At 54.6% G+C, this 27229-nt stretch overlaps 9 protein-coding genes across 9 annotated transcripts; 2 read left to right on the top strand and 7 right to left on the bottom strand.

The window, feature by feature from the left end:
- Nucleotides 1-3441: 3441 nt before the first annotated feature.
- CDEST_03489 (Putative growth factor receptor cysteine-rich domain superfamily) lies at nucleotides 3442-3660 on the top strand (the record flags this gene model as incomplete). Its single annotated transcript, XM_062919648.1, has 1 exon — nucleotides 3442-3660. The coding sequence occupies one exon, from the start codon at nucleotides 3442-3444 to the stop codon at nucleotides 3658-3660; it is 219 nt and encodes a 72-aa protein (XP_062775699.1).
- A 22-nt stretch (nucleotides 3661-3682) lies between these two features.
- CDEST_03488 (Putative serine/threonine-protein kinase, active) lies at nucleotides 3683-6695 on the bottom strand. Its single transcript, XM_062919647.1, has 2 exons — nucleotides 5683-6695; nucleotides 3683-5611 (listed from the first exon to the last, which is right to left on the bottom strand). The coding sequence occupies exons 1-2, from the start codon at nucleotides 5866-5868 to the stop codon at nucleotides 4529-4531; spliced, it is 1269 nt and encodes a 422-aa protein (XP_062775698.1). The 5' UTR covers nucleotides 5869-6695; the 3' UTR covers nucleotides 3683-4528.
- A 621-nt stretch (nucleotides 6696-7316) lies between these two features.
- CDEST_03487 (Putative peptide chain release factor class I) lies at nucleotides 7317-8849 on the bottom strand. Its single transcript, XM_062919646.1, has 3 exons — nucleotides 8383-8849; nucleotides 8071-8331; nucleotides 7317-8009 (listed from the first exon to the last, which is right to left on the bottom strand). The coding sequence occupies exons 1-3, from the start codon at nucleotides 8613-8615 to the stop codon at nucleotides 7925-7927; spliced, it is 579 nt and encodes a 192-aa protein (XP_062775697.1). The 5' UTR covers nucleotides 8616-8849; the 3' UTR covers nucleotides 7317-7924.
- A 324-nt stretch (nucleotides 8850-9173) lies between these two features.
- CDEST_03486 (Putative RNA recognition motif domain, nucleotide-binding alpha-beta plait domain superfamily) lies at nucleotides 9174-13047 on the top strand. The gene is made up of 2 exons (XM_062919645.1): nucleotides 9174-11439; nucleotides 11493-13047. The coding sequence occupies exons 1-2, from the start codon at nucleotides 10005-10007 to the stop codon at nucleotides 12695-12697; spliced, it is 2640 nt and encodes an 879-aa protein (XP_062775696.1). The 5' UTR covers nucleotides 9174-10004; the 3' UTR covers nucleotides 12698-13047.
- On the bottom strand, nucleotides 12721-13793 carry CDEST_03485 (Putative YjgF/YER057c/UK114 family, RutC-like superfamily protein). Its single transcript, XM_062919644.1, has 3 exons — nucleotides 13452-13793; nucleotides 13184-13336; nucleotides 12721-13122 (listed from the first exon to the last, which is right to left on the bottom strand). Exons 1-3 carry the CDS (start codon nucleotides 13614-13616, stop codon nucleotides 13027-13029), a joined length of 414 nt encoding a protein of 137 aa, XP_062775695.1. The 5' UTR covers nucleotides 13617-13793; the 3' UTR covers nucleotides 12721-13026.
- A 792-nt stretch (nucleotides 13794-14585) lies between these two features.
- Nucleotides 14586-19884, bottom strand: CDEST_03484 (Putative P-loop containing nucleoside triphosphate hydrolase, nucleoside phosphorylase superfamily). Its single transcript, XM_062919643.1, has 2 exons — nucleotides 18336-19884; nucleotides 14586-18284 (listed from the first exon to the last, which is right to left on the bottom strand). The coding sequence occupies exons 1-2, from the start codon at nucleotides 19510-19512 to the stop codon at nucleotides 14719-14721; spliced, it is 4743 nt and encodes a 1580-aa protein (XP_062775694.1). The 5' UTR covers nucleotides 19513-19884; the 3' UTR covers nucleotides 14586-14718.
- Nucleotides 19885-20150: 266 nt separating this feature from the next.
- CDEST_03483 (Putative NACHT nucleoside triphosphatase, P-loop containing nucleoside triphosphate hydrolase) lies at nucleotides 20151-23538 on the bottom strand (the record flags this gene model as incomplete). Its single annotated transcript, XM_062919642.1, has 1 exon — nucleotides 20151-23538. The coding sequence occupies exon 1, from the start codon at nucleotides 23535-23537 to the stop codon at nucleotides 20151-20153; it is 3387 nt and encodes a 1128-aa protein (XP_062775693.1). The 5' UTR covers nucleotide 23538.
- Nucleotide 23539: 1 nt separating this feature from the next.
- On the bottom strand, nucleotides 23540-24505 carry CDEST_03482 (Putative nucleoside phosphorylase superfamily). Its single transcript, XM_062919641.1, has 2 exons — nucleotides 24013-24505; nucleotides 23540-23960 (listed from the first exon to the last, which is right to left on the bottom strand). Exons 1-2 carry the CDS (start codon nucleotides 24316-24318, stop codon nucleotides 23541-23543), a joined length of 726 nt encoding a protein of 241 aa, XP_062775692.1. The 5' UTR covers nucleotides 24319-24505; the 3' UTR covers nucleotide 23540.
- A 349-nt stretch (nucleotides 24506-24854) lies between these two features.
- Nucleotides 24855-27183, bottom strand: CDEST_03481 (uncharacterized protein). Its single transcript, XM_062919640.1, has 4 exons — nucleotides 26561-27183; nucleotides 26417-26507; nucleotides 26200-26363; nucleotides 24855-26143 (listed from the first exon to the last, which is right to left on the bottom strand). The coding sequence occupies exons 1-4, from the start codon at nucleotides 26616-26618 to the stop codon at nucleotides 25113-25115; spliced, it is 1344 nt and encodes a 447-aa protein (XP_062775691.1). The 5' UTR covers nucleotides 26619-27183; the 3' UTR covers nucleotides 24855-25112.
- Nucleotides 27184-27229: the final 46 nt, after the last annotated feature.

The following is a 27229-nucleotide window of genomic DNA, read 5'->3' as shown; positions in this document are numbered from 1 at the left end:
GCTTTTGGATTCGAGAGGGGGAGTGGTTGTTTCTTCTTCCCTTGTTCGTGTGGTGATTTCCCCTTTGTGTTCCGAGGAGGCAGGCAGACGCGGGGCCGTTGGGCTGGGGAATAGGGCGACGACAGGTTGGCGATGGGGTAGCATGGGTATGTATGTAGCCGGTCAGTGAGATATTGCTAATTTCCCCGGAGCGAGGTCGGGAGGAAATGGGGCGGGCAGGGCCGCTGGGAGAGGGAGGATGGAGAGGGAAAGGGGTGTGTGCACGCAATTGGTGAGAGGATGACTGTCGTTGCTGCTCACGTTTCGGGTTCGAGCCTGACTTGGGTTTGACGAGAGAGGGTGAACAGTGTCGTGTAGTGGCGTCAGGCAGTCCTCGAAAAAGATGCCCGACGACGACGGGGCGGGCGGCGAATCGGAGTGAGGAAGCGTTCGAAACCAAACTTGAGGCTCTGTGAGATGGATGAGAGAAGGCCAACGCAGGAACCCGAGAAACCCCCCTCCCTGATATGGCGTGCCTTGATTTAACACCGACATAACAGGCGCTCACCCTGCTTCCCGTGATGGAGTAGGTGGCATCTGGATGCAGCAACGTCCCGATGTCTGCCGCCCGGTCCTGCGCTAGGAAGACATTCGACGAAGTCCCGTCCGCGTGGTTGCCTACAGTCGGGTAGAAGATCTGCTCGTAAGTGTCGATTTCGATTGGTCGCGAAGAAATACTTAGGTCCCCGGTGTCGTAGTACGGCGCCCAGAAGACCCCGACGACCCCCGCCGTTGTGTTGAGCTCGGCGTCGAGACGGGCCAGGGACTAGGGACATGGTGTCGTCGTAGTAGTGTATTGGTCGCTGGGCGCCGCTGAAGAGGAGCACGTCGTCCACGGTGGCCCATAGTCTCGGAGCAGTCCACGTCGCTTTGGCTACCGGAACGGACGAGGTACATGTTCCCGGTGCGTGCTGCAGGAGTGGACCATGTCGCGCCGTCGGGGTCGACGCGCATGGCGAACTCACAGCCCACGCTATCGAAGTCCGTTTTGTTGCCGAGTGGTTCCGAATCGTACATCAGCTCGCTGCTGTCGCCTTGGCCTATCATGTCGGAGACGACGTCCTCTGTTTTTCAACGTCCATTGGTTTTAGGAGGAGCAACATCTGGAGGAGCAGTTTCAGCCGGGAGTGCGGGATCGGTCGAAGATGCGGGAAGGCATGCAGTCTTAGTATCAAATGCCAGGGTCCAGTCAAAGGCCCAAAGACACTAGAGAAAACCCACGCAATGCAGCTTCTCGTCAGCGGCCGGTCTTTGACGCCCAGAGGAGGTATCGTATCTCTTCTTCGATGCCGATACATACAACCAGTTGCGCCAGCTGATCTGGGTGGCGGTGCCAGGGCGACGATTTGGGCGTGGACACCAATCTTCAGAACGAGCCGGATGGTCAGCTCGCACACCAACCTCGTCCCTCATGGTTTCGCCTCGGGGTGATTCATTTCGCCTGGCCAGCACTCTAAGGCGTTCCCGGCATTGTCTTTGACGCCGCAACCGACGGAGTAGACGTTCAAGAGTAAGGACTTGATAAGAATGGTTTTCCACCGGGGCGACTGAGCCTGCTTGACATTTGGGTTGTTCGGGTTCTTCTCGTCTGGCTCGACCCATTGTGGGTTGGTGAACTTCCAGAAAACTCCCTATTAATGCTTATAGGGATCGCCGTTGCCTGTCTTGCCCGGAATCATTGGCTTGTTTGGCCGGCTGGACGACATACTTGTTGAAAGCCCTGCCGATTGCTTCTCATAGGCATTTACGATGTCGGTACTCTTTCCAGTTGGGATCGTTCGCATCCAGGTCGATGTCAATACCCAGGTGCCCCAAATGGATTCCTCTGAGAACTCAAGTGCCAGTCCGTGATAGAACTGCAAAGTCTCGAGAGAAAGGCCAGCGTAGGTAAGGCCATTGTCGAGATCTTTGTCGAGCATGTCTTTGGGGCAAACCGCTGGCAGGCCGTCCCTGTTACCAACCGGCGTAATACATACTCGGGGCTGGGACAGACAGGTCAATGTTGACAATGTCATCGCTAGAAGCAGCCGGCGCGTTGCTTTGTATCACAAACGAAGTGCCTTGCTGTACGAGGTTGTTGACGGCGCTCCACTCGGTTGCATAGCAACTCGTTCCTCAGAATCTGACATAGGAAAAGTTGGCACAGAGGGCCCCGGAGAGAGAGAGTCCGGTGATGCATTACCCAGCAGCGGCGGGCCCAGCACGGGAACATCTGGGTCACTCAGTCCAGTCCCAGATCCAGCTCTGGTTCTAGTTCCCTACCAAGTCCCTGTGCCAGAACTGGTGATAGGGTGTAAGATAGGCAGGTGGTTGCGGAGGTTCTGGAAACCGAGATTTTGGCCTTCAGCTGGTTGAGTTTCTGGCGTCTCTTTGCGTGGGAAATACACAGCCTCCGCCAGCTTCCACAGGCAGACCGTACGATGTCTTCAGAACCGTGCTGCAGAAAACGGTTATACGGTATGCCGAGTTGGAAGAGGAGGTTGTTGAATTTCGAACCAGTGTGGATAAATTTGGTTGGCAAGAATGAGGAAAAGAGTGTAGACGCCCTTCAGGACCAATACAAAAGAGGAAGATGGATGGGAGACCAGAGTGGCAGTGTCAAGAATAAAGGTTTGCTTCCTTACTTAAACTCCTAATGTCGATGAATGGATAGATGGCAAGGTGACCCAAGGGTGAAAGCTGGGGGAGCGAGGTGTCGACATGAGGCTTGAATAGGTCGTTGGCGTTTTCATCGTTCCATTGCAAATGCTTACTTGGCAAAAGGACCGCCTTGAATGATTCCTAGGAACTATCAGAGTAGCCCTTGCCCAATGCACCACTGAGAAAAGAGTAGAGTAAGAGAGGGGAAGGAGTCGTCTCGCAGTTGAGGGGATACTTCGCGGGTGTAAGACGACCGGGGTTTTTGATCGCGAGCCCGACTCCGTTGGAGTTTAGCATCAGGCATCCCCTTCCCGGATACCATCAATAGTACCATACCGGTGCAATATAATTAGCTTCGACCAACAACGATAATATCCACAGTCGAGACAGCTCCTACCAGGAACGTCGGCAGAAGAACGCTGGATGACTGCAAAAAGGCGACCCCTAGAAGCAGGACTCCTGTCGATCTGTATCGTATGATGATGCCTCAAAGTCCGCAAGAGCCGCTCGTCCGGAATGGGTTCGGGTGGCTGGCTATAAATCATCTCTGCCCGCCCCCGAATATGACAGAGATAGAATCCGCATCCTCAACATTTTACGACTTCGGCCAGACTACTAGTACCAGGTATGACTTCAAACAGCGAATGCTCTTACTGATGTGCTGACGAGATACAACCAGAAACACCCGCGCAAAAAAAGACACCCCCAAAAAAGCCCATCACCTGTCCGAAAGACTTCCAAAGAAGCCCGACTCTCGCTGCCATGAAGTTCGCCGCCCTCGTCTCCGCCCTCACGCTCCTCGCCTCCGCCGCATCTGCCGCGACCTGCTACGACTGCAACTACAGGTCCGTCGACCCGAACCGCTGCAGCAGCTGCGCGAGCTCGCAGGTACCTTATGGGAACAACCAGCGCTGCGTGGCATGCACCTCCCCCTGCCTGGAGACCAGCGACTACGCCGGTGCGAGAATCTACGACTGCTGAGGGTATGAGACAGAAGGCTAGCATTTGTTCTACAAGGTCGGCCCAGGTTGCTCTCCCGCGTAGACAATGAAAGTTCCAGTTGTGTATGAGTCAAAGTAGCAAGACCCTAGGATTTCTATTAAACAGGTCACATCGATCTAGAGTCTTTGTCCGCAATGAAATAGACACAACAGAACACTGTTTCCACTTGGCGTCGTCATCAAGCCCATATCTGCAAAAGATAGCCTAATCGGAGGCCCGGATATTGTCTATATGACCCAGAGACTTGCTTCTCTATAGGACGTCGCGATGTCACATGAGTCGACAAGAGACTGACGCCAACATGACTTGAGAAGCCTCCGCTAACCATCAATCAGAAGGACTGGCTGGGTCCGTTCATATCATTCCATTAAACGGGCTGCTTATCCGAGTCCTGTCCTTGATATATGCCTGTAGGAATCTTGCTAAACATGAAAAAAGTAAAGAAAGGGAATTGGTGCCGCAATTCGGCCCAACCCACAGTCAGTGTGTGACATCCAATGGCGGAGCCAGTCCGCGGATGTCAACCTGAGGTATCTAGTTTCCTTGCTATTTCTTCCACTGCCAGACTTGTCATTCCCCTGATCATGCTCTCAGCAGACAGGTTTGTGACACCAGAGACAATGCCGCCTTGTGACAGAGGAAACACTGTGGCCGTTGCTTTGACTTCTCCCAGGCTCTTTGCCGCACGACCTCCTCGCATGTGCGTGAAGAGACCCCTCAAAGCCTCCTTGGTCAGACAGTCAAATCTCAAAGGCTGTGTCCCCTCAACAGATTGCAAGTTGTCTGCCTTATGCAGATCTTCGTGGAAGGCTGTGACCTTCACACTTGGTACGGCATCGCGACGGGACTATCGTCGCAATGCAGAACCACTCCACAGGCCCCTGCTCGTTTCAACCACTTTGTTCTGCTCACTGCCTGGCCGCAGGCTGGCTGGTACACTGCTCAGCGTTGGCCCGGCATCTGTCATGACAACATCAGTCTGGCTATCAGCTTCGGGCTGGGTACCGTAGCCCGAGTCCTTATCACCCTGGCTACTTATACTGATGGCGCTATCGTCCTTTCTCGTGTTTGGCTGGGTCTTCAGAGCCGCGGCGCCCCGTGTGGGTTCTTGCGACTTGGCCCCGTCCATCAAGTTGGCCTGACCCTCGCGGAGCTTGTTGATGGCGCGGACGGTATCAATGGCAGCATGCAGGGTCCTGCGAGCGTTGAAGTTCTTCTTGACGGTTGGCAACAGGTTCTGGCCTTCACCTTCGCCGTTGTTGAGGTAGCCGGCGACGAAGGGGTGCTGCAGGGCGTCATGCGCCGTCATGCGCTTGTTCGGGTCGATGGTGAGGCAGCGACGGATGAAGTCCTTGGCATGGTCGGAGACGCCGCGCCAGTAGTCGAAGGGCGTGAAACTGTAGTCGGCGTTCAGGATGGCCTGCATCTCCTCGAAATCGCTGTCGCGGTCGAAGGGCGTGTAGCCGCACAGGAGGAAGTAGGTGATGACGCCAATAGCCCAGACATCGACGGGTTTGCCATGGCCAATCTTTTTGAAGATCTCGGGAGCCATGTATCCAGGGGTGCCGCATGTCGTGGTCAGGACGTGGAACTGCTCCTCATCCATAATGCGGCTCAGTCCGAAATCGGCAATTAGGAGGTCTGCATTGTCTTCTGGTGTGCGGAAAAGGAGGTTCTCGGGCTTCAGGTCGCGGTGGACGATGCCGTGGTCGTGCAGGTACGCGACGGCGGAGAGGGTGGCGCGGACAAGGTCGGCGGCATCGGACTCGAAGTAGCTGCCTTTGCGGCAGATTCGGTCAAAGAGCTCACCGCCGAGAGCCAGGTCGGTGACGAGGTAGAGGTTGTTCATGGTTTCGAAGTAGTCGACGAGGGTCAGGATGTTCTGGTTGCCCATGGAGACCTTTTTCAGCACTGCGATCTCGTTGCGGACCTGTGAAAAAGGGGCTTGTCAGCTTTGGTGCTCGGCTAGGCACTCGAAGATTAGACGGAGAAAGGACGCACCATGTGTTCTCGGCCGGCCATCAATCGCTTGTTGATGACCTTTGCGGCGTAGTAGCGACCGGTATCGATGTGGACGCATTCCTTCACGACGGAGTAAGAGCCAGCGCCCAGCGTCTTGCCGACCTTGTATCTGCAGGGCTGGACCTGAGGCTGCTGAGAGGCTCCATTGGAACCGTTGGAAGCCATCGATGCGGCCCGGGGGGAGTTCGATGGCAGGGTTGGAGTTACGAGGGTTCGAGATGGCGGGCGTCACCCACCGGTCGAGGGCTGGGTGATTATCCGGGAAGAAGAGTCGGTCGGGAAGTTGGTGGGCGCGGATTCGGAGGGCGGTTGAGGTTGGCGGGGTAAGCAAGAGGCGGAAACCGGGTTGGTGTTTTTGGGGTCGCCTCAAAGGTAGACCGTCAGCTGGGGCCAATGTTGGTTGGTTCAACAGTTTCTTTGTCCACAAAGCGGATTACAACTGCTAGAAAGGGGATGGCAGAAGGGGTAGGAAATAGTCGTGTCGGCTAGAAAGAAAGAAAAGAAGCAGCAAAAAGAGACCAAGTCCTGGGCGGGGCTGTTGTTCGGGCGAAGACTGATTGCTTCAAAAGGAGAGAGCAGGTGACAAAGTGGGCACGGCAGGTGGTTTGGATTGATTGTTTGGGCTGATTTGATGATCGACAGTCCCTGTCCGAGTTGGCTTTCCGCTTCGGAGGTGGAGGTGGTCGAAGGTCGAGGGTCGCGGGTCGAGGAAGTACGAGGTTCGAGGGGTCCGCGGGGCCAATTGCCCGTCCAGAGACAACAGGGGTCAAATTAGCAAGCACACCAGTCCCAGCAAGTTGATGAAGGGGGTGGGTGATGTGCTGTCACTCTATGACGCCGGGTCGCAGATCAACGTGATCAGGGGCGTCGAGGAGTTAAGCAGGCGATGGGCGGCGCAGACGCAGAGACGATGCCGGGAACTGGTGTGAGTGATTGATGGCGAGCAAGAGTGAGACGGAGGAAAGAGGAGAAGATGAAGGAGAGGGACGGATTGATATGGATTGAATGAGACTGGATGGGAAAGAGACGAACAAGTGGGTTCCGCCGGGCGGGAAGCACTAACACCGCGCTAGTCACACCAACCGACGGCCTCCAGGTCTTTCAGGCTTCAGCTAGATACCTACCCTGTACCCAAGGTGCCTCTGGGTACCTAGGTACCTTACTGCAGATACCTACTTACATTCGAGCACCTAAAGTGCTGAAGAGTTGCTGATTGCGCCTGTTCTGATGCAAATGATACCCTTTCAAGCATCGCAGCTCGTCACCATCTTCCAACCACACTCTATCACGATGAACCGACCCAATGGCAATGAGCGTCGACATCAGGGATGGATGAAGGAATAAAGGAGCCGAGTAAGATTCCATAGAGACGCGGCCCCCACCCACCACCACTACCGTAGCCGGCGACACTGGTCCATACTCTCACCCATAGGCGCCCCCCCAGTCAGTCCGGGCGTTCCTATGACATTCGCAGTCAAGAGGCAGCAAGCCCTGAAGAAGCAGAATGTCGGGTTGCCTCCTGTAGGATGAAATTGAGAGCGACAGATCTGACTGTTTCGGGACAATACCTGACTGCACTGAGCGCCACCCCAGACTTTTGGATGTAAGTACCCAAATACTGTTATTGTATGCCCCGGGATGAGAGTAGGTTTGTTTCTACAAATATCTTATGCCATATCATCTTTCTTTGTTCCCCGCCATCGATACCCGAGCGCTTCTCACCTGCTAAATGCACCGAATTTCCTTCTACCTCTTCTTTAACCCAGCATCGAGCGGGCACCATGGTTATACCCGGCAACCCGGTCGGCTCCGCAAATCCTTGTCGTCTCCTCATCCGTCCTGGAGAAGGACCCTTGAAAAGAAGGCGAGTTCGGAAAGTTGCAGTTAGTTCTGCAGTTGTCCTCTAAACTCAAAGTTCAGGGCCCAGAACGTTCCTGTGCCCAAGGCCGCACCTTGGTTCAGCTCTGGAGTCTGCAGTTTGGACCCCTTAATACCCCACCTCGCCCTTCTCAACGTCCACAACGGGCCGGTGTGTATGTGCATGTCTTAGTCACCTGTGCCGGCTTGAGCTAGGCGAGCAAAGCACGCCGCGATTCAGCACCACCGCCATGCGGTTCGAATCCCCATTACTCGCGGCGCTGGACCGAAATAGCGAGCGCACGTGCAACGCGTGCCACGCGTGCCACCATATACACCTATGTACCATCTCTGGGTCGGCCACTCAGTCGAATGCCGACCGTCGACTCTGCTTCTTGGAGCCCAGCTGTTTCTTCTGCCTGAGCCGTCCTTCGTTGAATGACTTTGCTCTGCGTGTGCGGGTCTGTCAGTTTCTGGCTTGCCGCAGCGAGTTTCGACGCGTCCACTCACATCTCGGCGTGCTTCTTCTTCTTGTCCGGGCTCGTCTCGCCTGGGACTGTCTCTGCGTATATCCTCTTAACTTCATCGATGAGTTTATGCTGGTTCTCTTCTGTGTTGGCCTCTCTGTGCCGGTGCGTCTGTGCCTGCAGCGTCAATGAATCCGATCTGGCCGTGTAATATTTCGATTCTCTGATGCCTCGGTGCAGCAGTTTCGGCAAAACCGACAGGAGGTCCTTCACAGGCCACACAGTGATGGCTTTGCTTTCAGTTCTGAGGGGATGGTGAGTAATGAGCGTCGGCTGCTAGATGGCAGAAACTAACTTATTGACGTGCTGTCCACCGGGGCCGCTTGAGCGCGCGTAACTTGTCTGGCCCTTGGGAAGCTGGCTACCGTCGAAGGTCGCGTGCCATGATCTCGCCTTTGCCAGCTCTTCAGGGTCAAACTCTGCCTCGAATGCCTGGAACCTGGCCCAGCGAATGGGTTGCAGGGGTCGTGTGAAAGGATTCCCCAATCTTGGGCGTACGGATCGAAGGATACCAATGACCAGCTTCATCGTGACAAGCCAAGAAGGAGGCTTCAGATGTTATCAAGATTGAGTTCTTCAGGTCAGACCAAAGCTGACAAAGATGAAACCTGGATACACAATAGGCAAAATGGATACGAGTGTTTCAAGTGGCTAAGAACAATGAGCTTCGGTTTGCATCAGGTTGGCTGACCTCTTCCACAGCTCTTCAATCCTCAGACAGACTGTTCATTGACGATGATGATTGATGGGTTGAAGTGGATCTTTTTGCTGAACAGAGAGAGCAGTGCCAATAGCCTAGTTATCACGTTGAATTTGGCACAGTGTGCCAATGTATCTGACTGGCTCGACCTGCTGACCTCATCCATTTCACTTTGCCCCAAGCAGCTAGCTTGTCTTGTGGGGCCGTCTCCATTGTCCCAAGAGAGTATTGGCCAGAATCCATTGTGTCTATCCACCTACCCTGGTCATATCCCACCAAGCCTTGCAGGGCAGTTGCAGAGCTTTTGCACCTTCCCTTCCTTTGCGTGTGCTGCAAGTTGGGCTTTTCGACCCTTTTTCCTCTTCTTGAGCTCCAAGCTTTTTAGCCTTTTTCCCTGCTGCACACACTTTCACGCAACACACCAATCCTCCGCCTGCAACAACAGCTCGGCGCCCATGGCTTCAAGGCCCGACACTCCTCTCACGCACCTTCCAGCCTAATCAACTACCTCTCACCCAATCGACAACCAGCGCAGCTCAAGGGATTAAACTCTGGGAAACTTGCGACTCCTCTTCACTTTGGACCAAACTTTTTTTCTCTCTTCTGCAGCTTCTGAAAGCTCCTTGCGACCGCCAACCACTCACACCCTATAGGAGAGACCCTCCCGTGCTTGCGTCCCCTTCTTTCCTTCTTTCCCCTTCTTCCCTTTTTCCCCCTCTGGCACCTTGCACAGCTGCACCTGCTGCTTTCCACCCCGCCTTCCTCCCGCTTTCCTTCCGCGGTTTGGCTTCCAGCCCAATCACAATCACAACTATTTGTGCTTCGCCTATTTTCTGCCTTGCACGCTCTCGCATGGGCATCACTCCAACATCTCGACTGAAATCTGCAGAGAACAAGGCGTCTGGTTGCCTCGTTCACCAACCTTCCAACTTGACTTAAAGCCCATTTCCAACCTCGCATCGCAGGCCCTTCCTAATCCCACTCTTCAACACCGACTCACTCACTCTCTCTCCAAGCTCCTCTGCCTGTTTTGCGCCAGCCTCGCCACCAGCTATCAACCAGCCAAGCAAACTCCAAACAAGCCATCTTAAGGCTCTAAGCCACCTAAGCTCCAAGCTCCAAGCTGTCGTCGCACCGCCACTCACCATCCACCATCCATCGTCACCCATCGCCTCACTGCTGCCGCCATCAAACGTGCGCCCCCTTCCAACAACTTGATGCCCGAGCCAGAAGCTACTCCAGAGTTCGAGGCTACCGCCGCCGACCTCTCGCCCTACTGCCCATCTCCTCTTCACTCTGCCGCTTCGGCCGTAGTGCCTGCTCTCCAGGATACTGCTGATATCCTTGATGCAATGTCTTCATCCACTCAAACTAACGGAGTTGCCCACATTGGCATAGACGCAGCGGCGTCTGGCCCTGTCAGTGCTGACTCGTATGCCATGGCCGACTTTGGCGATGCAGATGGCGACAACGAAGACCTCGACAGCCTGGACGATGCGTACGGAGAGGAAGAAGAGACACACACAGAGAAGACGCAGGAGCAGCAGGCGGAACCAGACGCCGGCGAGGATGACTATCTCAAAATCTTCGACTCTCCTCCTCAGGATGCGGATGAGGATGGCGCTGATCAGCATGATGTATCAAAGGCACCAGAATTCATGCACAATTCCGCCGCTTCTGATTCTTTGACGAGCCCTCTTCGAGTAGCCCCTCGACCTGTCGCTGATTCCTCGTCGGCCCAACCTGCTGCTACTGCTGCCACCGCTTCCGCGCTTCCCACGACAGCTGCCGCCCACCAAGGAGCTGGTTCGAGCGCGCCTCGTTCGACTGCCAACGGTCGCAATGACAATGCCCTCGAGGATGACCACGCCGCTGATATCTCTCGCCTTGTCGCTGAGATGACAGGCCAGACCGAGTCTCACACAGACCAAAGCCCTGCCGGCCATGATGCCCAGTCATCCTCCAACTTGACCTCCTCATCCTCCTCCTCCGCCGCCGCCGCCGCCTCTGCTACTCTTCCTCCCAGACCCCCACTGCCCCAGCAGACGGCTCCCATCTACCCTTCTGAAGAATACCGAGGCTTCCACCCGCAGAATGGCGCTTCTCAGGTCGCTCCCAACATGATCGCTCCCCCCACGCCGGGCCAGCCCTCCACCTACGTGTCTGCCGGTGCCCCTGGCACCACCCCGGACGCCTTTGGCAACCTTCCCCCCCCTCCTGCATCCGGTCTGAATGCGGCCGTCCCGATCACCTCCATGAATGCGCCTCCGTATCCCAATCCTGCCACTCACGCAGCTGGCCAGCCGGATGAGTCTACTGACCGCCAGAAGCACTGGGATACTTTTGTCAACGATGAACGACGGTACATGGCGGACGCGAAGTGGGATAGGTTCCCCGATGGCTCACGCATCTTCATTGGTTCGCGCTCTCTCTCATCAGGCAGACCTGACGGCGCCATTGACTTTTTCTCAGGCAACCTGTCGAGCGAACGCGTCTCGAAACGGGATGTTTTTGACATCTTTCACAAGTACGGCCGCCTCGCCCAGATCTCCCTCAAGTCGGCCTATGGCTTCGTCCAGTACCACAGCCTGGAAGACGCCCAGGCTGCCATGGACAACCTCCAGGGCATCGAGATCAAGGGTCGCAAGATTCGTAAGTAGTTCGGTTCCGGGTATATCGAACCAAACGGCGCTGACTTAGACCAGATCTCGAGATCTCGCGCGCTCAGAAGAAGAAGGACGGCAACGAGCGCGCCCGTTCGCCGGATCGCGGGGGCCGGGGAGGTGGCCGGCAGTCGGGACGTCAAGATCGTCAGGACGCAGGTAACTCGCACCAAGATTCCCGTCGCAATCGCGATGACTACAGACCGAGTCGCAACTCGCCTTCCAGACGCAACGGCGGTCACGCCCGCGAGGACAGCCACGGTCGGGAGCGGCATCACTACGATGCCCAGGACCGCTCCCGTGGCCGGTCTCGTTCGCCTCAAGGTTACGGCCGCCAAAAAGACGCTTACCGCAGACGCACTCCCACCCCACCCGCTTACAACCGAGCCTCCGCGGCCGATGACCGCCTCGACATCCCCCGCCGCTACGGCAACCAGGTTCCTGATGTTCAGTTCCTGCTCCTCCAAGAGCTTAGTCGCGACTTCATTTCCTGGGTTGAGCGTGGCTTCACCGATCGAGGATTGAAGGTGGATGTTATGTTCCTTCACCCAAGCTTCCCGCGTGAGGCAATCATTCAAAGACAGGTGATCGAGGGCGTCCATGCCATCGTGGATCTCGACATGCACGCGCAGAACATCGGCAAAATCCCGGTTCGAGTTTTTGACCGCTCGGGCGGCCTGAGTGCCCGGTATGACGACTACCGCGACATTGACCCCCCTATCGCGGCAGAACTCGTCCTGCGTGCCAAGTCGCAAGCGATGCCGGCAGCTGCGCCGTACCAGAGTGCGCCCCCTCCTCAGCCACAGTACCAAGTATACGGACAGCAGCCGTATGGTCAGCCTGTGCCTCCCCACGCACCCACCTACCCCGGACACCAGGGTCCTCCCCGCGGCCCGCCTCCTGCTCAGCAGCAGGCCGTCAACGCGGCGGATCTTGCCAGTATGATGAGTGGCATCGATAATGCAACCCTCCAGCGTCTATTGGCCAGCATGACCCCTCAAGGCGCCGGCCCAGCTGCTGCCAACAACGCCGCCGGAGCCGCGAACGCTCAGATTCAGGCCCTCATGGGAGGCATGCAGGCGGCGCCGCCTTCAGCACCGACTCAACCTGTCTCGTACGGCGGACAGGTTTATGCTCCCAACGGCCCGTCGTCTACCAATGGCCACCACCAGGCCCAAGCCGGCACTGGCGATTCAGCCGCGCAGGTCGAGAACATTATGGCGCAGCTCGCTCGATATCGGCAGTGAGGTTCGCCGCATGGAATGCGATTTAGGGTGGCTTGATGAAGACACGATGACGCTGGAAGGGCCTTGTGTATTTATTATCCGGCGTTAGGAGGGTTGTGCATTATCGCATCGGTTACGCGGGGACGAAGGTGGGGAAAAGGTGGTTTTATAGACTTTTTTGCGAGTGTACAAGCCAAACCAAGGCGGGAGTATGTTTTCCATGCACCCACTACGGGCCGAGTACATATGTACAGACAAATGTTCGATAACCGATTCTCAATTCCTTTGCTCAAAACACACAATTCATTGACGGATGACAGGCCCGGTGGCGGGGGGGGGGGGGGGGGATTCTACAGCTTCTGGGCAGGCTTGTTAAGGAACGCCGTGCACTCGATCTCGACGTCGGTGCCCAGCGGCAGCTGGTACACAGCGACGCACGTACGGGCCTTGGTTCATGGTCAGCTTGCCTCTCGGGGACATGGCAGACGGCTGGCTGCGCGGACTTACGGGCTTGGGGTCCCAGGTGAAGAACTCATCGTAGGCCTCGTTCATGATGGCGAAGTCGGTCATCTTGGTGATGTAGACGTTGACCTTGACGATGTTGCGTTGGCTGCTGCCCGCGGCCTCGAGGACGGCGGCGAGGTTCTTGAGGGCTTGGCGCTGGAGGTGGGGGCGCGGGTTAGGTCAATACGTCTCTCATCAAGATGGTGGTGTGTCCAAAGGTAGAGGGTTTTGGTGGGGTGAGGTGCTGAAGGAGGATTGAGACAATACGCACGGTCCGGTCCTTGACGGTGCCCTCGGCCTGCACCATGCCGGGCCTGTCGGTGAGGATACCGATACTGCCAGAGCAGTAGACCATGCCGTTGTACTTGATGGCCTGGGAGAACTGCGGCAGGGGCGGCGGGGCTGCGGTGGTGAGGACCTTTTCGATTTCGGACATGATTGCGGTGTTTTTTTTGGGTGGGGGAGGGGGGATGTGAACTGCGTCTGGCGGGCTGGACTTAGAGGGGGGTATCTGAATACGGAGACAGGGCTTGCGATGTGGTCAAGGAGTCGTGGGGTAAAGATAGGGAATGAGAGATATGAGTGTGAAAAAGGATGAAGTGTATCGGGGTTGATATAAGAGTGTAAGATTGGCGATGATAAATCAACGTCGAGGTACATGGATGGATGGTCGAGAGGCAGAGAGAGGCACCGGCGTGGGGTCGGAGGTGAATGCGGGCGCCCCCCTGCGCCGGCGGCGGGGCGTGGAGAGGGACTCGATATCGGGTAGCATGTCAAGCAAGGGCGTCGAAGCGGGGCGCGGGACTTGGAGGTGTTTAGATGAACGGCTGTGGACTAGGAATGAGGGCAGGCCTTTGTATTGGGGTTGGTTTTCTTCTTGTTGATGAAGTAGAAATGCCGACGTTGTCTCTGGACAGCAACTGTCAACGGAAGAAATTCACGGTTGTCAGCTGAACGCTGCCTTTTCTTACAACCCCCGGAGCTTGAGACATCGCTCTGTTGGATGTATGACGCGCTGCCATGGGCTGAAGAGTCATAGCCTCCGGTTGATAACTTCCAAGCTGATAAATCAACAAGCGACCATCCCCGTTCGAGTTTATTTTCAGCATGGGCTTATTACACAACTCCCAGTTGTGGAAAACGTCGACTTGAGCCTCCAGACACGACGGGGTGTCGCCCGCGATGCCGATAGAAAGCGCCGTCCCCACTATGGCGGGGTTCTCCTCGCCGCGGGACGGAGATGGCGGGGTAGTCTGGCTGGCCGAAGCCGGCGTCTGCGCCGACCTCCCAAGACGTCGACCTTGGGAACGGCGGTACGAGAGGGCGTGACAGCAACGCTCACATGATTCAGTTGGGAGGGTGTTCACAAAATAGGCCCAACTTCTGTCTCAGTACAAAGCACTCTGTAGTCATAATAGCATAAAAACAGTCAACGCCAAAACGCCAAACGTCTGTCATTGACAGGAGCTTGCCAAACACCAACTGGGCTGATGCCCTTCCTAAAGAGACACAACTTCAAGGACGCCATATCTTCTTTTTTAATTTTTCAATCGAGACCTGAGAAACTTGAGCACATCGAGTCTGTCCAGTCTAGCAGCCAGATCCACTAGACTTTCACCTCCTGGACATGGCTTCCTGGCATCAGCTCCGCCGTCAAGCAGGCAGTGGACTGCTGACAAGCGTGCATGGTCGTTATAAGAGTGCCGGTCGGACATTAAGGCTTTGTAAATGGCAGTGTGCCCTTCCGCATCGGTCGCGTCAGGGCTGGCCCCCTTTTGGAGAAGAAACTTAATGATATCGACGTTGCATGACTTCGCGGCGTTATGCAGTGGTGTCCGGCCTGCGTTGTCTCGTACGTCAACCCCGAAGTCGTCCTGTATCTCCTCATGAAGAAATTTCAGGTATCCAAGATACGGATGCCGGTTAAAGCATGCTGCATGAAGTGCTGTTTGCCCCAAATTGTCCCTATACTTGGGGTTTAGGCCTGCCTTGACCAGTATCCTTGCTTTCGATTCTCGTCCAATCAGCCCGAGCGCAAACAATGCGGTTTGGCCAGAATTGTCCACAACACCCACATCGGCATTGTTGCTTAGCAGAAATGAAAGACCTTCTGCTGGGCCAGATTCTGCAGCGCTGAAAAGAGGCGACTGCCTGTTTTTGTCTCTTTCGTTAATGTCAGCGCCGTGGTTGAGTAAAATCTCAAAAGTACCCAAGTCATTTAAATAAATGCACGCAGCAGCATCAAACATTGGAGTCCTGCCATCTTTGTCGCGATGATGAACATTGGCGCCTTGTCTGATCAGATTCCCCACTGTCTCTGTGTGCCCTCCCCGGCATGCAAGGTGAAGTGGCGTTTTGCCCTCATTATCAATTGCCTTAACGTCTGCCCCGGCCTTGATTAAGCTGCTTGCAATTATCGAATCCTTTTGTCGGCATGCAGGGTGAAGTGGACTTTCGCCCTTATCATCAGTTGCTTGAACATCTGCCCCAGCTTTTATCAGGATGCTTGCAATTGTTGAATACCCTATTTGGCATGCAAGGTGAAGGGGTGTTTCGTTCTGGTTGTTGGTAGCTTGAACGGAGGCCCCTGCATCAACCAACACTTGTGCCGCCCTCGGAGCATACCAAGAAGAAGCTTCGTGCAGCGGAGTATTGCCTCTATGATCGGCCGCATCAATATCAAACTCTCTCCTGATTAAACACTGTAAGGTGGTTGGATCGTCATATCGGCAGGCCCAGTGGAGTGGCGTTCCTTCCTCGACTTCCGTCGGACTGAGTGTGGCCCCAGCATCAAGCAACAGCTCCACAACAGCTTCCATTCCCGCCTCGATAGCACTTTTCAGTGGCGTTTCCATGTTGTAGTCGGTTCCTTGGGGGTCCGCGCCATAAGCAAGTAGAAGCCTTGCAATGCCTGTATGGCCGGTACTGGCCGCAACATTTAATGCGTGTTGAACAACTCTTTGGACTGGTTCACTGGTTGCTTCCGAAGTATTCATATTGTCCCTGATGAGTCCCAGTTTCGAAGAGTCTGCGCCGAGTAGCTGTCTGTTGCTGTCGGAGTCATATGGATATGGGGCGTCGAAAAGAGTTGAAGACGAGATAGATCCAGGACGCCCAACCTCAAATTGCCAGTGTAGAATGAGCTTTACAACGTCTTCTTGATTCTCCTCAACTGCCGCCAAGAGTGGCGTACACCAAGGTTTCGTCTGCGGAAAAGCCGTCGCGCCCAATTCAAGCAGTAGTCTCGCGAATTTGATCTGACCTCTTTGTGCTGCAAAGAACAATGGCGTCCGACCTTCTGTATCGTGACAGTTGATACTTGCGGGAACTTCGGTGCTCCAGTTTGACCCAGGAACATGATTACTTTGTCCCGCTTTGACTACGAAATGCTGCAGAATGATTTCGGCTGTCCTCTCATGGCCTTCCCTCATAGCGGCGAGGAGCGGATATTTGTAGCGTCCCCCATGGGTCTCTATGTCGAGGTCAAGACGCAAAGCCGTCTCAATAAGCATTGATAAGCCTTTCACTGCGACCATGTATGTTAGACTAGCGGAATTGGGGTTGTGCCGCCGGATCTTGTGGACTTCCAGTATGTTATTGAGCTTGATCCATTGATCAAGCGGGAAGCCCATAAAAAAGGCGTCTTGAGGGACTGTTTCCGCCGCCGCGTCAGCATGTGGCAGAATCATGTTCGTCGCGTAATCCAGGAACTCGAAATCGTCCGTAACAATTTTCTTGATCCGCTTGGAATCATCCTTGGGCGTGTTCAACAGGTAATCGTCTTTGGAAAGTCGAGCTGAGATGTCGACTTTGTTGATATACACAAGACAGCAAGTTTTCAGCTGGTCGTGGCTTCGATTCTCGAAATCCTCTCCCAAGTCTGGCCAGAACTTGCGCAGCCCACCGTCTTTGAGAAGGAAGTCTCTCACAGATTCGTGGATGAATTGGACTGTTCGCAGGTGTGATTTTGTCGAGATGGTTTCTGCGAGTCCTTTGGAAGAACTGACAACGAAAAGCTCCATCGATTCCGCCGGGACCTTGTCAAAACTTTGCAGAGCTTCAGATGCGCTCAAGCCCGATAGAAGAGCAAAGTAATACTCCTCTCGGCTCAAAGGTCGTTTGCCGAAGAGGATCCATTGAATCGATAGAAGCAGGTCTTCCATGTTGTCGTTGTCTCTCGTCAGGATGTCTTCGAAAAGGTCACTTAGTCCTGCGGGCAACGCGTCAAGCCTTCTTTTGACTGCAAACATCCGCCCTCGTCGAATCTCCTTGTTGAGGATGTCGACAACCAAGACTACCCACATGAAAACGCCAGAGGATTTGCGAAGTATTTGGGTTGTGAGATCATCGGTTTGCTTCTTGTTCTTGGTTTCCAGCTTCTCTCGAACGTATTCCTCCAGGTCTTTTTCGTGACCGTTCTGTTCTTCTAGTGTAAGCCGTAGACCATTTCGGATAGAGATGTGCGGGTAATGGCGGCTTGAAAAGCAGGTATAGAGTGTGGTTCCTCTTTTGATGGCAAGTCGACCAAGTCCTTCAAAGAACTTGACCATCTCCCTGACCTCTTCTTCGGCACACTCGTCGAGTGCGTCAATGAAGCAACTGACCTGGCGCTGCCCAAGTTTCCGGATGGCCTTTTTGAAAAGCTTCTGCAGCAATGGCAACTCCCAAGGGAATAAACTACCCTCTTTCAAAAGTCCGAAGTCTGCCGTGTCAAGTACTTGTAGCAAATCCGGCAAGTTCTCCAACAGCTGGTGGAGAAGGGAGCGATACATTCCCAATGTCGTTTTCTCCAACTCCTCGCCTCTTGCGTTGAAGAAGAAGTGTATGACGGCCGCATTCGCTGGTGACTTTTTGACTTTTCCTCTTTTCGTGCGGCTCATGACGAATTTCATAATGGTTGATTTTCCCGCTCCGGGTTTCCCACTGATCCAGAGGAAACCGTGGTGCTCAGGTAGCTTCGCGGGATCCAACCAGTCTTTGTAGCTCCGATGACTGGTCAACCAGCGGCATGTCTTCCCAAGCGCGGACTTGATGTTCGATTGTCGGCTGTCGATCTGGTCGAATTTGAGTGACTCCCATAGATCTTTACGTCGTGCTGATTTGTCTACAAAAATGTCAGTAAACCCCAACAGACGCATGAAGCACTGTAACTCACCGGCAGGGGACAAGTTGGCATGCACCAAACTGTTATGAGTTACGTGCGTAGGGATGACACAAATAAGCTCTCTTGCATACGCCGCCGCTGTCGCAGCAGCATACTCCTGCCATTTCTTGGCCTTGTGGGAATCAGAGTAATCACAGATTCCGCGAATGACCAAGCAAGGAAAGCTGTCCATCAGACCAGCTGCTTCCATCTCGAAACAAAGAGGGTCGTGATCATCCGCCAGCTGCCGTCTGGTAATACCGTGCTTCATAACTTGGTCTGCAGAAGCAATAACGCCATAGTGAATCTTGGGGTGATCGGTAGGCCTCCTCGGACGTTCCAACAGCTTGTAAACGTCGCATTTAGCGCAAGTATCTTCCCCCTTGATGTGGTCGTATGCAGCATCAAAAAGCCGGTCTGGATCGTCTGGTGGTTTTGTGAAGGGACCCGATGAAGGATCGCGTTCTTGGAGTTGACCAAGGGATGCAGAGATACGATCCGGAAGTGAGCTGTCGTGAGATCGCAGCTTAGCGACAACGGCAAGGAGCTCCCGTGGAGGCTTGTTCAGAAACCCTGTTTGCTCAAACCGCCCAGCTTGCACGGTCTTGCCAAAGTTATACGGCACCACCCCCGAAGAAGTGGCTGTCGGGTGACTGACCACGACGTCCCCGAGACGTACGTCGTGCTTGTCCGGAGCGCCGCCCCCTATGCCTACCATTAACCGGACCTTGATTGAGGGAAAGCTCCTGCGCATGTTTTCTGCCACTATTGCCGCGGAGGTAATTCCATATTGACCGGAAGGAAGACAAGCGATAACGATGTTGTGGTCCCTGATGTTTCCGAAAGTGTAGGTGTTCTCGTCGCCTGGTATTTTGGCTAGGGACTCGTGAAGGTCGTCCAGCATCAACCTCGCAGCCGTCATCTCCTTGGGAAGCGCGCATACCCAGCCAACTGTGTAGTCCTCACAGTGGAGAGTCCGCTGCACCCTTGGTCGCTTCGAGTCGGGCTCCGTACTTCTGTCGCTGCTGTCGCTGCTGTCATCACTGCTGCCACTGCTGTCACTGTCGTCGCTACTGTGTTCGTCCGTAGAAAGCTCATCCTCCTCCTCCTTCCGAGGTCGCTTGGTCAGCCTTTGGTGCCATTCTTCCTCCGAGTCGTTTGAATCCTCCGTCTGCGCTCGCTTGACCATGGTTGCCGGTGTTGTCGACGTGCTTCGGCCAGCATGGACTCTGGCCCTGAAAGACTCCTTTCCCAGCCTGGTCCAAATGGATCGTGCGAGAACTCGTGTGGATGCTGCCGTGGTCCCGTGGACTCTGTTGTCGTAGCGTCAATTGACAGACAAGTATAGAGAACCGTATCCTGGGTCGGAGGCAATAGCGCTGCTTCTTGCTCAGTTGCGCAAAAGCGTCCAACCGGAAAAGAAAAACGCCATGAGGGTGGATGCTGATGCCAGATGGTATGCTTCAAATCAGGCTGGTATGGTCGAACTTCCACCCCGCATCTGCTCGTGAATACACAGCCGCCCCCCTACTCTGCGCCACGAGGCCGACTCGGAATTTGGTGTATGGTAGATCTTGCATGATTGGTTTGTTGAGGGCACAGCAGGGGGAGGGGTTTATCTACGGGAAATGCACCAACCAAGAGGGCCTGGTTGGGCTGAGATGAAGGTACGAAGTATTGAGGCACAGCGTGCAGCATGTTGGCATGCTTACAGGGGCCTTGTAGTTGCAGTCCCCGTCCACTCACAATATTGGTGCGGAACCGCAAAAATCCATTGGAACAGTAAGGAAAGAGCAGTTGCAAAGAGTGTCGCCGCATCGCAAGCCTTCACCCAGCCATGATATCGACCGACTCACTCTGTGAACCTTCACTCACCGCCAACAGCGACTGATGAATACCAATCCCTGGATGGTTCTTTTCCAACCGAAGGGCCCAGGCACGAATGTCCAAGCCTTCTGGGCTGGGAGTGTCCAGTTCGGCGCCGCCCCGGACGAGAGACAAGATTGTCTCTTGCGAGTGGTGGGGGTAAGACTCGACGGCATGATTGATGGCTTCAGAGAGCGCTGTTTTGCCGTGCTTGTAGCCTAGGTTGGGGTCAGCGCCGTGTCTTAGTAGCGTTTCCACAACAGAATGCTCTCCTCTCTGGGCTGCAAGATGCAGCGCCGTCATGCCGTTGTCTTGCTGGCAATTGACATCGGCTCCCTTTTCAAGGAGTAACTGCACGCTTTTCTGCGCGCTATTCATCATACGGATGGCCAGATGAAGCGGCCGGCAGCCCTTGATATAAACGCAATGGACGTTGGCGCCTTTGTCCAAAAGAAGCTGGACAACGTGTGGATGACCGGCGTGGATTGACCTCCAAAGTGGATTGCGGCCGTGGGAATCCGCATGATTGATGTCCGCGCCCTCTCCAAGGAGAGTCTCTGCAATTCTGAGGTGTCCCCGTGCAGACGCCATACACAACGGTGACCGACCTGATTCATCCTGCCCCTGGACGTCAGCCCCCTTTTGTAGCAAGAGTTCTACAATAGTGTTGTCGCCAGACTCAGCAGCTAGGTGAAGCGCCCCGGACCTATAAAGGTCTGCGTCTGCGTCGAGAAGAGTTTGTACCGTTGCTTTGTGGCAGCTCCGAACTGCTAAACATAGCAGATCATCATCAACGGGAGCACCGTTGTCGAGAAAGATTCTCAGAAGACTTGTGACTTTCTCCCTTACAACAACTTCTGCAAAGTGCGAACTCTCGCCTCCAAGATCCACGCCGAGCTCCGAGCCGCGCTTGAGCAACGCATCGAGCATTTTATCTTGTCTCAAGCGCACTGCCAAGGCAATTGTCTGTTTGAGAAGCTCGGTGGAATTTCGTTGATATTGTTGTGGGCAGACTGAATAGGCCGGATCGACCGGATCAAAAAAGGGCATCGCCGTAGGTACATGGCCTTTCTCAATGGCCATATCAAAAGGAGTATGGCCGTTCCTGTCCTTGTGTGTCGTGTCCGCTCCACGTCTGAGCAACGCCCGTACAACTCTGCTTTGCTCCTTCTCGACGGCGATTGATAGAGCAGTACGCCCCCTCTTGTTGACGACATCAATATGAAGCTCCCTCACCGCCTGCTTGCGTAGGCTTCCCCCATTCTTAGCGCTGTAGCGCACTAGTACTTCGGCTGCCTCTTGGGAACCTTTGAAGACGGCCGCGTGAAGTGGTGTGCAGTAGTGCTCCATGCTAACCCGCAGCGTTGGCTCTTCTGCTCCAATGCCGAGGCTTAGGCATTCTCGAAGCAGGGAACTCGAGTTCTGGATCGCCAGAATGCAGAGAAGACTCACCTTCTTGTGGAGTCGACGCACTTCGTACTTTTCGAGAAGGTTGAAGAATACGACCCACGCAGCCTGGATCGGCCTGAACTCTTGGAGGAAGCGTATCTTTGACATGACAGCTGCAGCACATTCGGCATGGGAAAAAAGCTGACTGTTGGCGTACTCCAAAAATGGTAGCATGTTTCCAACAAGGAGTCGTAGGTCGTTCGCCTCATACGAGCATGCCTTCGGAAGTGACGTTCCAGCAGACAATGAGTTGGATAACCAGTGCGAGGCGGCAACCTTGATGTACGAAAAGCAGCAAGATTTCAACCTTTCGTGGCTTTTCGCCTCAAAGTCAGGTCCTGCATCCGGCCAGATGGCTCTGATGCCATCGTCTTTGAGCAGAAAATCCCGAACCGACTCATGAATGAACTGAACCGTGGGGTCCGTGTTCGTCGCCTTGGATGTCGCAGTAGTCTCGGCAAGACCTTTGGATGAGCTCAAGACAAACAGCTCCATGATTTTTTGCGGAATCTGAGAAGAGTCCCACACCAAAGCGTCATCGGTTTCCAGTCCAGACGCCAGAGCGAAGTAGTACTCCTTCAGTTTCAGCGGTCTTCTGCTGAAGAGAATCCACTGGATGCAGAGGCGCAAGTCGTCCATGTTCTCGTTGTCCCGGGTCAAGATGTCCTTGAAGAGGTCGCCCAGTTTCGCTGGTATCGTATCGAGACGCCCTTGCACTGCGAATATGCGGCCTCTCTGATACTCCTTGTTGAGTATTTCCACGACCAGAACAGCCCACATGAACACTCCGGATGCCTTTTGCAGAATCTGTTTCACAATATCGATAGCTTTAGGACTTTCCGCGTCGCCGTTCTCCAACTTCGTTCGCACATATTCCTCAAGGTCTTTGGCGTGACCGGCTTGGGCCTCCAAAGTCAGCCTCACCCCGTTCTTGATGCCAATGTGCGGGTAGTGGCGGCTGGAAAAGCAAGTGTGCATGCGAATTTTGCTCAAGACAGCGCGCTGCCCAAGCTCCTGGAAGAAATCCAGCATTTCCCTGACCTGATCCTCGGGGCATTCGTCGAGAGCGTCGATGAAACAGATCACCTGACGCTTCTTGACTCTTTTGATTGCGTCCAAGAACAGGGACCTCAGATGGTCGAGCTTCCATGTATGAGATGTGGCTTTTCCCAAAAAAGGAAGCCTTGTGCCATCTAGAACCTCCTGCAAGTCCGGAAGTTGTTCGAGAAGTTGATGCAAGAGGGATCGATACAGCCCCAAGACCGTCTTCTCGAGAGTATCTCCTCTGGCGTTGAAGAAGAAGGATATGACGACCGCCTTTGGGGACCGACTAGCTTGACTGACAAGGAACTTCATGATGGTGGATTTTCCGGCACCAGGCTTCCCGCTGATCCAAAGAAACCCGTGGTGGTCGCTGAACTTCTCGTCATTCTGCCAGCTCGTATAGTCGGGGTGCTTAAGCAGCCACTGGCAGGTCTTGGCGTGTGCTCTCCGGATGCCTTCGTGACGGCTCCCGATGTTTTCGAATTCCAAGGATGCTAGAAGAAGGAGCCTTTGTTGTTGCGTCGTTTCAAGCTCATCTATAAACATGTTGGTCAGAACCCGTTCAAACACGAAAAGCAAGGCAGTGCCACTCTTACCGTCGACAGAAGACACTGGAGGGGTGGGTGTACTTTGGCCGACATGAGCTTGAACGAATGAGAGAAGCTCCTTCGCGTACGCAGCTGCTGTAGCTGCAGCGTACGGCTGCCACTCCTTTGTCTTGTGCGAGTCCGCGTAATCGCAGATGCCCCGAATGACCAAGGATGGGAATTTGTCCATCAGCCCAGCCGCCTCCATCTCAAAACAGAGCACACTAAGCTCTTTGGCAATGAGATCTCTTGTCGTGCCGTGCTTCATGACTTAGTCGCCTGAGGCTATGGTACCGTAGTGAACCATCGGACTGTCGTTGAGCCGCGCCAGCCTCTTCACGAGCCGGGATGGGTCACAGTTGATGCAGGTGTCCCCGAGATGCTCATAATCAGCCTCGAATAGCCGATCTTGTTCAACTCCCAGGTAGGTGCAGGCAGCCTTGGAAGGGGTTTGCTCCTTGAATCTGACAGTAGCAGTAATCCCATGGTGTGACCGTAGCTTGGCAATTGCCGTGAGAAGCTCTTGAGGCGGTTTGTTAAGCACTCCTTGTCGAGTGAAGCCGCCGTTTTGCTCCGTCTTGCCGAAGTCGTATTGTACCACACCTGGAGAAGTTTTCGTCGGATGGCTAACCACAACATCACCAAGCCGTACATCAAACCGACCTGGAACGCCACCACCGATTCCGACAATCTAACCGAAATCGTATGGAAGGGAAGGTTTTCTCCATGTCGGAGGCCACAACCGTTGCGTTTATCGTGCCGTACTGACCTGATGGCAAACAGGCAATGGCGACGTTGTGAATACCCATACTACCAAGCAGGTAGCCATTTCCATCGTGAGCATTGGTACAGAGGTCCTCGTGTACATCGTCAAGCATGGCCTCCGCAGCGGCCATTTCGATCGAAAGGGCGCATATCCAGCCCACGGTGTATGCATTGCGTGCCAGCTTGTTGCGAGTTTTATTTGTGGAGTTGACAATACGATCGCCAGTGCCACTCAGCTTGGTTCGCTTCGATGGAATGGCGATATGACCTTCGGAATCAGTCATCTCGTCATGGGTCTCTTGCTCGCGGTCTGTGTCGACGGCACTTTAGACAAAAGCTCAGCGGAGTGGTCATGAAGAGGCGACATGGTTGAGTCATGCCAAGGCCGGCTTGATGCTTCGTTGAAGGTATGCTTCGGTCTTGTGCTTGATCTTGTCGGGGAGTCGGTTGACTTTTATGTTGCAGCTGTGGTTTTCTTCCTAGGCTAAGAACTTTCTAGTAGCTTGAGCCAGATGCCATCATAGAGGATGGTAGTAAGCGCCGCCTAGATCTGTTTCATCCGCGTTTGTCACAGGTGTCAAAGATAGATCCATCGAAAGAGACCCATCACCTTGTGATGGGAATTGTTTTGACGGGTCAGAAGACACCGGCCTCGCAGTTGCTTTGTGGCGGCGAAAAGTCATTGTCTTAACCGAAGGGGCGTGGCTGCTACAGGAAAGCTGGAAGTGTCTAGAAGATGAAGAAGCGCGTACGAGGTTTTGTGGGCGCCCTGGCCATACCATCGAGTGGTTCGGACAGTGGTGGTATTGGTATTGGTATTGGTATTGACATTGATAGGTTTTGGGCTACAAATCTGGGAGAAATTGAGAGAAAACTCCAAGCAGCCTGAATGTGCCTACCTAGGTAAAGCGTCAGGGAGCTTGGATGATGGGACTGGAACGATCTTGAAGCACACTTAGCCGATATGTATCCCGATATGTATCTGTTGACGTAGATCTAGAACTGACTTGAAACCTCCGTAGACTGCAACCCCGATGGCTCCTCCTAACTGCCATATCGCACAGTGAGTCAACATGTTTCACACTTCTCTCCTCTGCACTTGACGGCGGAAGGCCGCGAAGGCTTCATCACGCCCCTCCTCGATTTGTTTCGCGTTCGAGGGAGCCTGGTCCCGCTGCAGAGACTTGAGAAGTCCAGAGGGGGGCAACCCGTGGCGGCAATACCACAGGGCGGCCGTCACTGTGGTGATGGGTATGGCCACTGCCCAGTAGAGCCAGAACTTGTCCGAAACCTGCCATAGCCCCGAACCCGCATCGAAATCGAAGAAGGACGTGCTGAAGACGGCAGACACGAACGTCGCCGGCAGAAATAGGAGCGTCAGGAAGGCAATCGTCCTCATGGCCTCGCTGTCTTTTTGTGTGAGGTGACTAATCTGCACCGACATGCTCGAGTCGGCCTGGGCCACCATGTTGTAGGCAAGCGAGATCTCGTTGTACTGTCGGGCCTTGTTGGAAGCTGAGCGCTCCTGAAGGCTGCTGAGCATATCCTCGTAGAATGACAGACGCTGATGGGTGTGGTGCCATGCCCTTGTCCAGGCAGCATCAGGCTGAGCGCCAGCCGGCCCCGGCCCTGCCTTGTGACTGTCATGTTCCAGCAGAATCTTCCTCGCTGCCTTGACGCCTGTGTCCAGAGTCTCCGACACATGTATGGCGTGCCTCGCGGTTTCGTGGAGGTGGCGGTAGTCAGGCGCCGGCTTCGGCATGTTGGGCGATGTCGAACCATTTCCGTACCGCATCTTCTCGGTCGTTCTGACGGTGTCGCGCACTGCCCAGACCGCCGCATCCTGCAGCGTCGCGACCTTTTCCAGGATGCGGATGTATGCCCAATAAGGATCTATCCAGTACGACTCATCCGGGAGTTCGAAAAGAGGATCTCTTTCTGTTTCCTCTTTAGGCACTCGCTTCATGCAGCTTGCCAGCGGTTCCCGGAGGTCGAAGATGATGAGTATCGTCTGGGTGGGAGTCCATCGGGTAAAAGTGTTGAGCTTCAGCCACTCGTAGCCCGGGTGGTCCTCGTTGGTGAGCTTGGCTTGGAAACGTGCCCACGTATCTGCGGCATGTTAGTCGTGGCTCCCATACCTGGATGCGCGAATATCGGCAACATACTCAGCGCGGCAATGGCGCCATTGTCGTCCACAGTCGTCTCGCAACCGAAATAACCGTTGGCACCTCTGCAGTATTTCTTCCACCACAGATCCGGAATCCCGAACGTCTCCGCAAAACGCTGCCGGCAAGCGGGACACTGGCGAATCTCGTGAGCCAGAGCGCGCCTTGGTCCGCTGTCAGTAGTATGCCTTATAAAGCAGTCGAGGATAGCACCCACACGATGCACACATCGAAAGGATCCGACGGTAGAACGGTTCGCTGAGCCTGGTTCCCGCTCGCGCCGTCATATGTTTCCCAGTGATCGTATCCTGCGCTGGTCAGGTTGACTGTCACGATGGCTCTAGGTTCTAGATTCTCTCACCCTTCTTCCACCACTGAACCTGAGGAACCGGGCATCTGGAGCAACACGTCTCGTTCATCTTACCGACTTTTGGCGTTGCCGATCCAAGAGAAAAACAAGGTGATACGACGAGCCCGGCTGCGATTTAAATGCAATCAGAAAGAGGAACAGCTGGGCATCTGGGTAAGCAGGGCTCACTCGTTGGAAGCCGCAGCAGAGCTCCCCCGCAGCTGGGTTATCGACCAATGGACATGTTCCTCGTCGTTGTCGGGCGAGTGCTCTGCCACGATGAGGCGGTTTCTGCATGGCTGCAAAACGCCTGGGGCGATGTTCGTAGCCGCTGCCCGGCCGGACCATGAGGCCTGATTAACAGCCTGCCTCTCTCTCACATGACTGTCCTTTCATGATGAATTGCCCCGTCGCCCCCGGGGCTGACCAGGGGGACAGCAGGCATCCGTGTTTCGGTAACCGCTCAGATCTGGATAAGCAAACGAACCAAGTGTTTGTACGCCGTGCCGTTGTCATTTGTTGGTTAAGTTAAAAACAAATCCCCCCAAGAACCGCCGGAACGTCATGAGAACTGATGTCGATGCGAAAGCAGAAGTGAAGTGTGAGCTACCACGACTGCCTAAGGTGCACTCTCGCTCTCACTACGCTCAATCTCACTTTCACACCCAGAAAAGATCAACA

This window comes from Colletotrichum destructivum, chromosome 2 (assembly GCF_034447905.1).
Source record: "Colletotrichum destructivum chromosome 2, complete sequence".
NCBI classification, from domain to species: Eukaryota; Fungi; Ascomycota; class Sordariomycetes; order Glomerellales; family Glomerellaceae; genus Colletotrichum; species Colletotrichum destructivum.
This window is presented reverse-complemented; position numbering and strand designations above follow the sequence as displayed.

Coding starts and splice junctions, on each gene's coding strand:
- CDEST_03488 (XM_062919647.1), bottom strand. CDS start 5,868: ATGGCTTCCAACGGTTCCAATGGAGCCTCTCAGCAGCCTCAGGTCCAG. Junction 5,612..5,682: donor TGGCCGGCCGAGAACACATG/GTGCGTCCTTTC, acceptor CCTTTTTCACAG/GTCCGCAACGAGATCGCAGT.
- CDEST_03487 (XM_062919646.1), bottom strand. CDS start 8,615: ATGAAGCTGGTCATTGGTATCCTTCGATCCGTACGCCCAAGATTGGGG. Junction 8,332..8,382: donor GGTGGACAGCACGTCAATAA/GTTAGTTTCTGC, acceptor CCATCCCCTCAG/AACTGAAAGCAAAGCCATCA. Junction 8,010..8,070: donor AAGAAGAAGCACGCCGAGAT/GTGAGTGGACGC, acceptor CCGCACACGCAG/AGCAAAGTCATTCAACGAAG.
- CDEST_03486 (XM_062919645.1), top strand. CDS start 10,005: ATGCCCGAGCCAGAAGCTACTCCAGAGTTCGAGGCTACCGCCGCCGAC. Junction 11,440..11,492: donor GATCAAGGGTCGCAAGATTC/GTAAGTAGTTCG, acceptor GACTTAGACCAG/ATCTCGAGATCTCGCGCGCT.
- CDEST_03485 (XM_062919644.1), bottom strand. CDS start 13,616: ATGTCCGAAATCGAAAAGGTCCTCACCACCGCAGCCCCGCCGCCCCTG. Junction 13,337..13,451: donor GCACCGTCAAGGACCGGACC/GTGCGTATTGTC, acceptor CCCCACCTCCAG/CGCCAAGCCCTCAAGAACCT. Junction 13,123..13,183: donor TCACCTGGGACCCCAAGCCC/GTAAGTCCGCGC, acceptor CCATGAACCAAG/GCCCGTACGTGCGTCGCTGT.
- CDEST_03484 (XM_062919643.1), bottom strand. CDS start 19,512: ATGGTCAAGCGAGCGCAGACGGAGGATTCAAACGACTCGGAGGAAGAA. Junction 18,285..18,335: donor TGCCAACTTGTCCCCTGCCG/GTGAGTTACAGT, acceptor ACATTTTTGTAG/ACAAATCAGCACGACGTAAA.
- CDEST_03482 (XM_062919641.1), bottom strand. CDS start 24,318: ATGACTGATTCCGAAGGTCATATCGCCATTCCATCGAAGCGAACCAAG. Junction 23,961..24,012: donor ACGGCACGATAAACGCAACG/GTTGTGGCCTCC, acceptor GATTTCGGTTAG/ATTGTCGGAATCGGTGGTGG.
- CDEST_03481 (XM_062919640.1), bottom strand. CDS start 26,618: ATGAACGAGACGTGTTGCTCCAGATGCCCGGTTCCTCAGGTTCAGTGG. Junction 26,364..26,416: donor CCTTTCGATGTGTGCATCGT/GTGGGTGCTATC, acceptor CAGCGGACCAAG/GCGCGCTCTGGCTCACGAGA. Junction 26,144..26,199: donor TGGCGCCATTGCCGCGCTGA/GTATGTTGCCGA, acceptor AACATGCCGCAG/ATACGTGGGCACGTTTCCAA.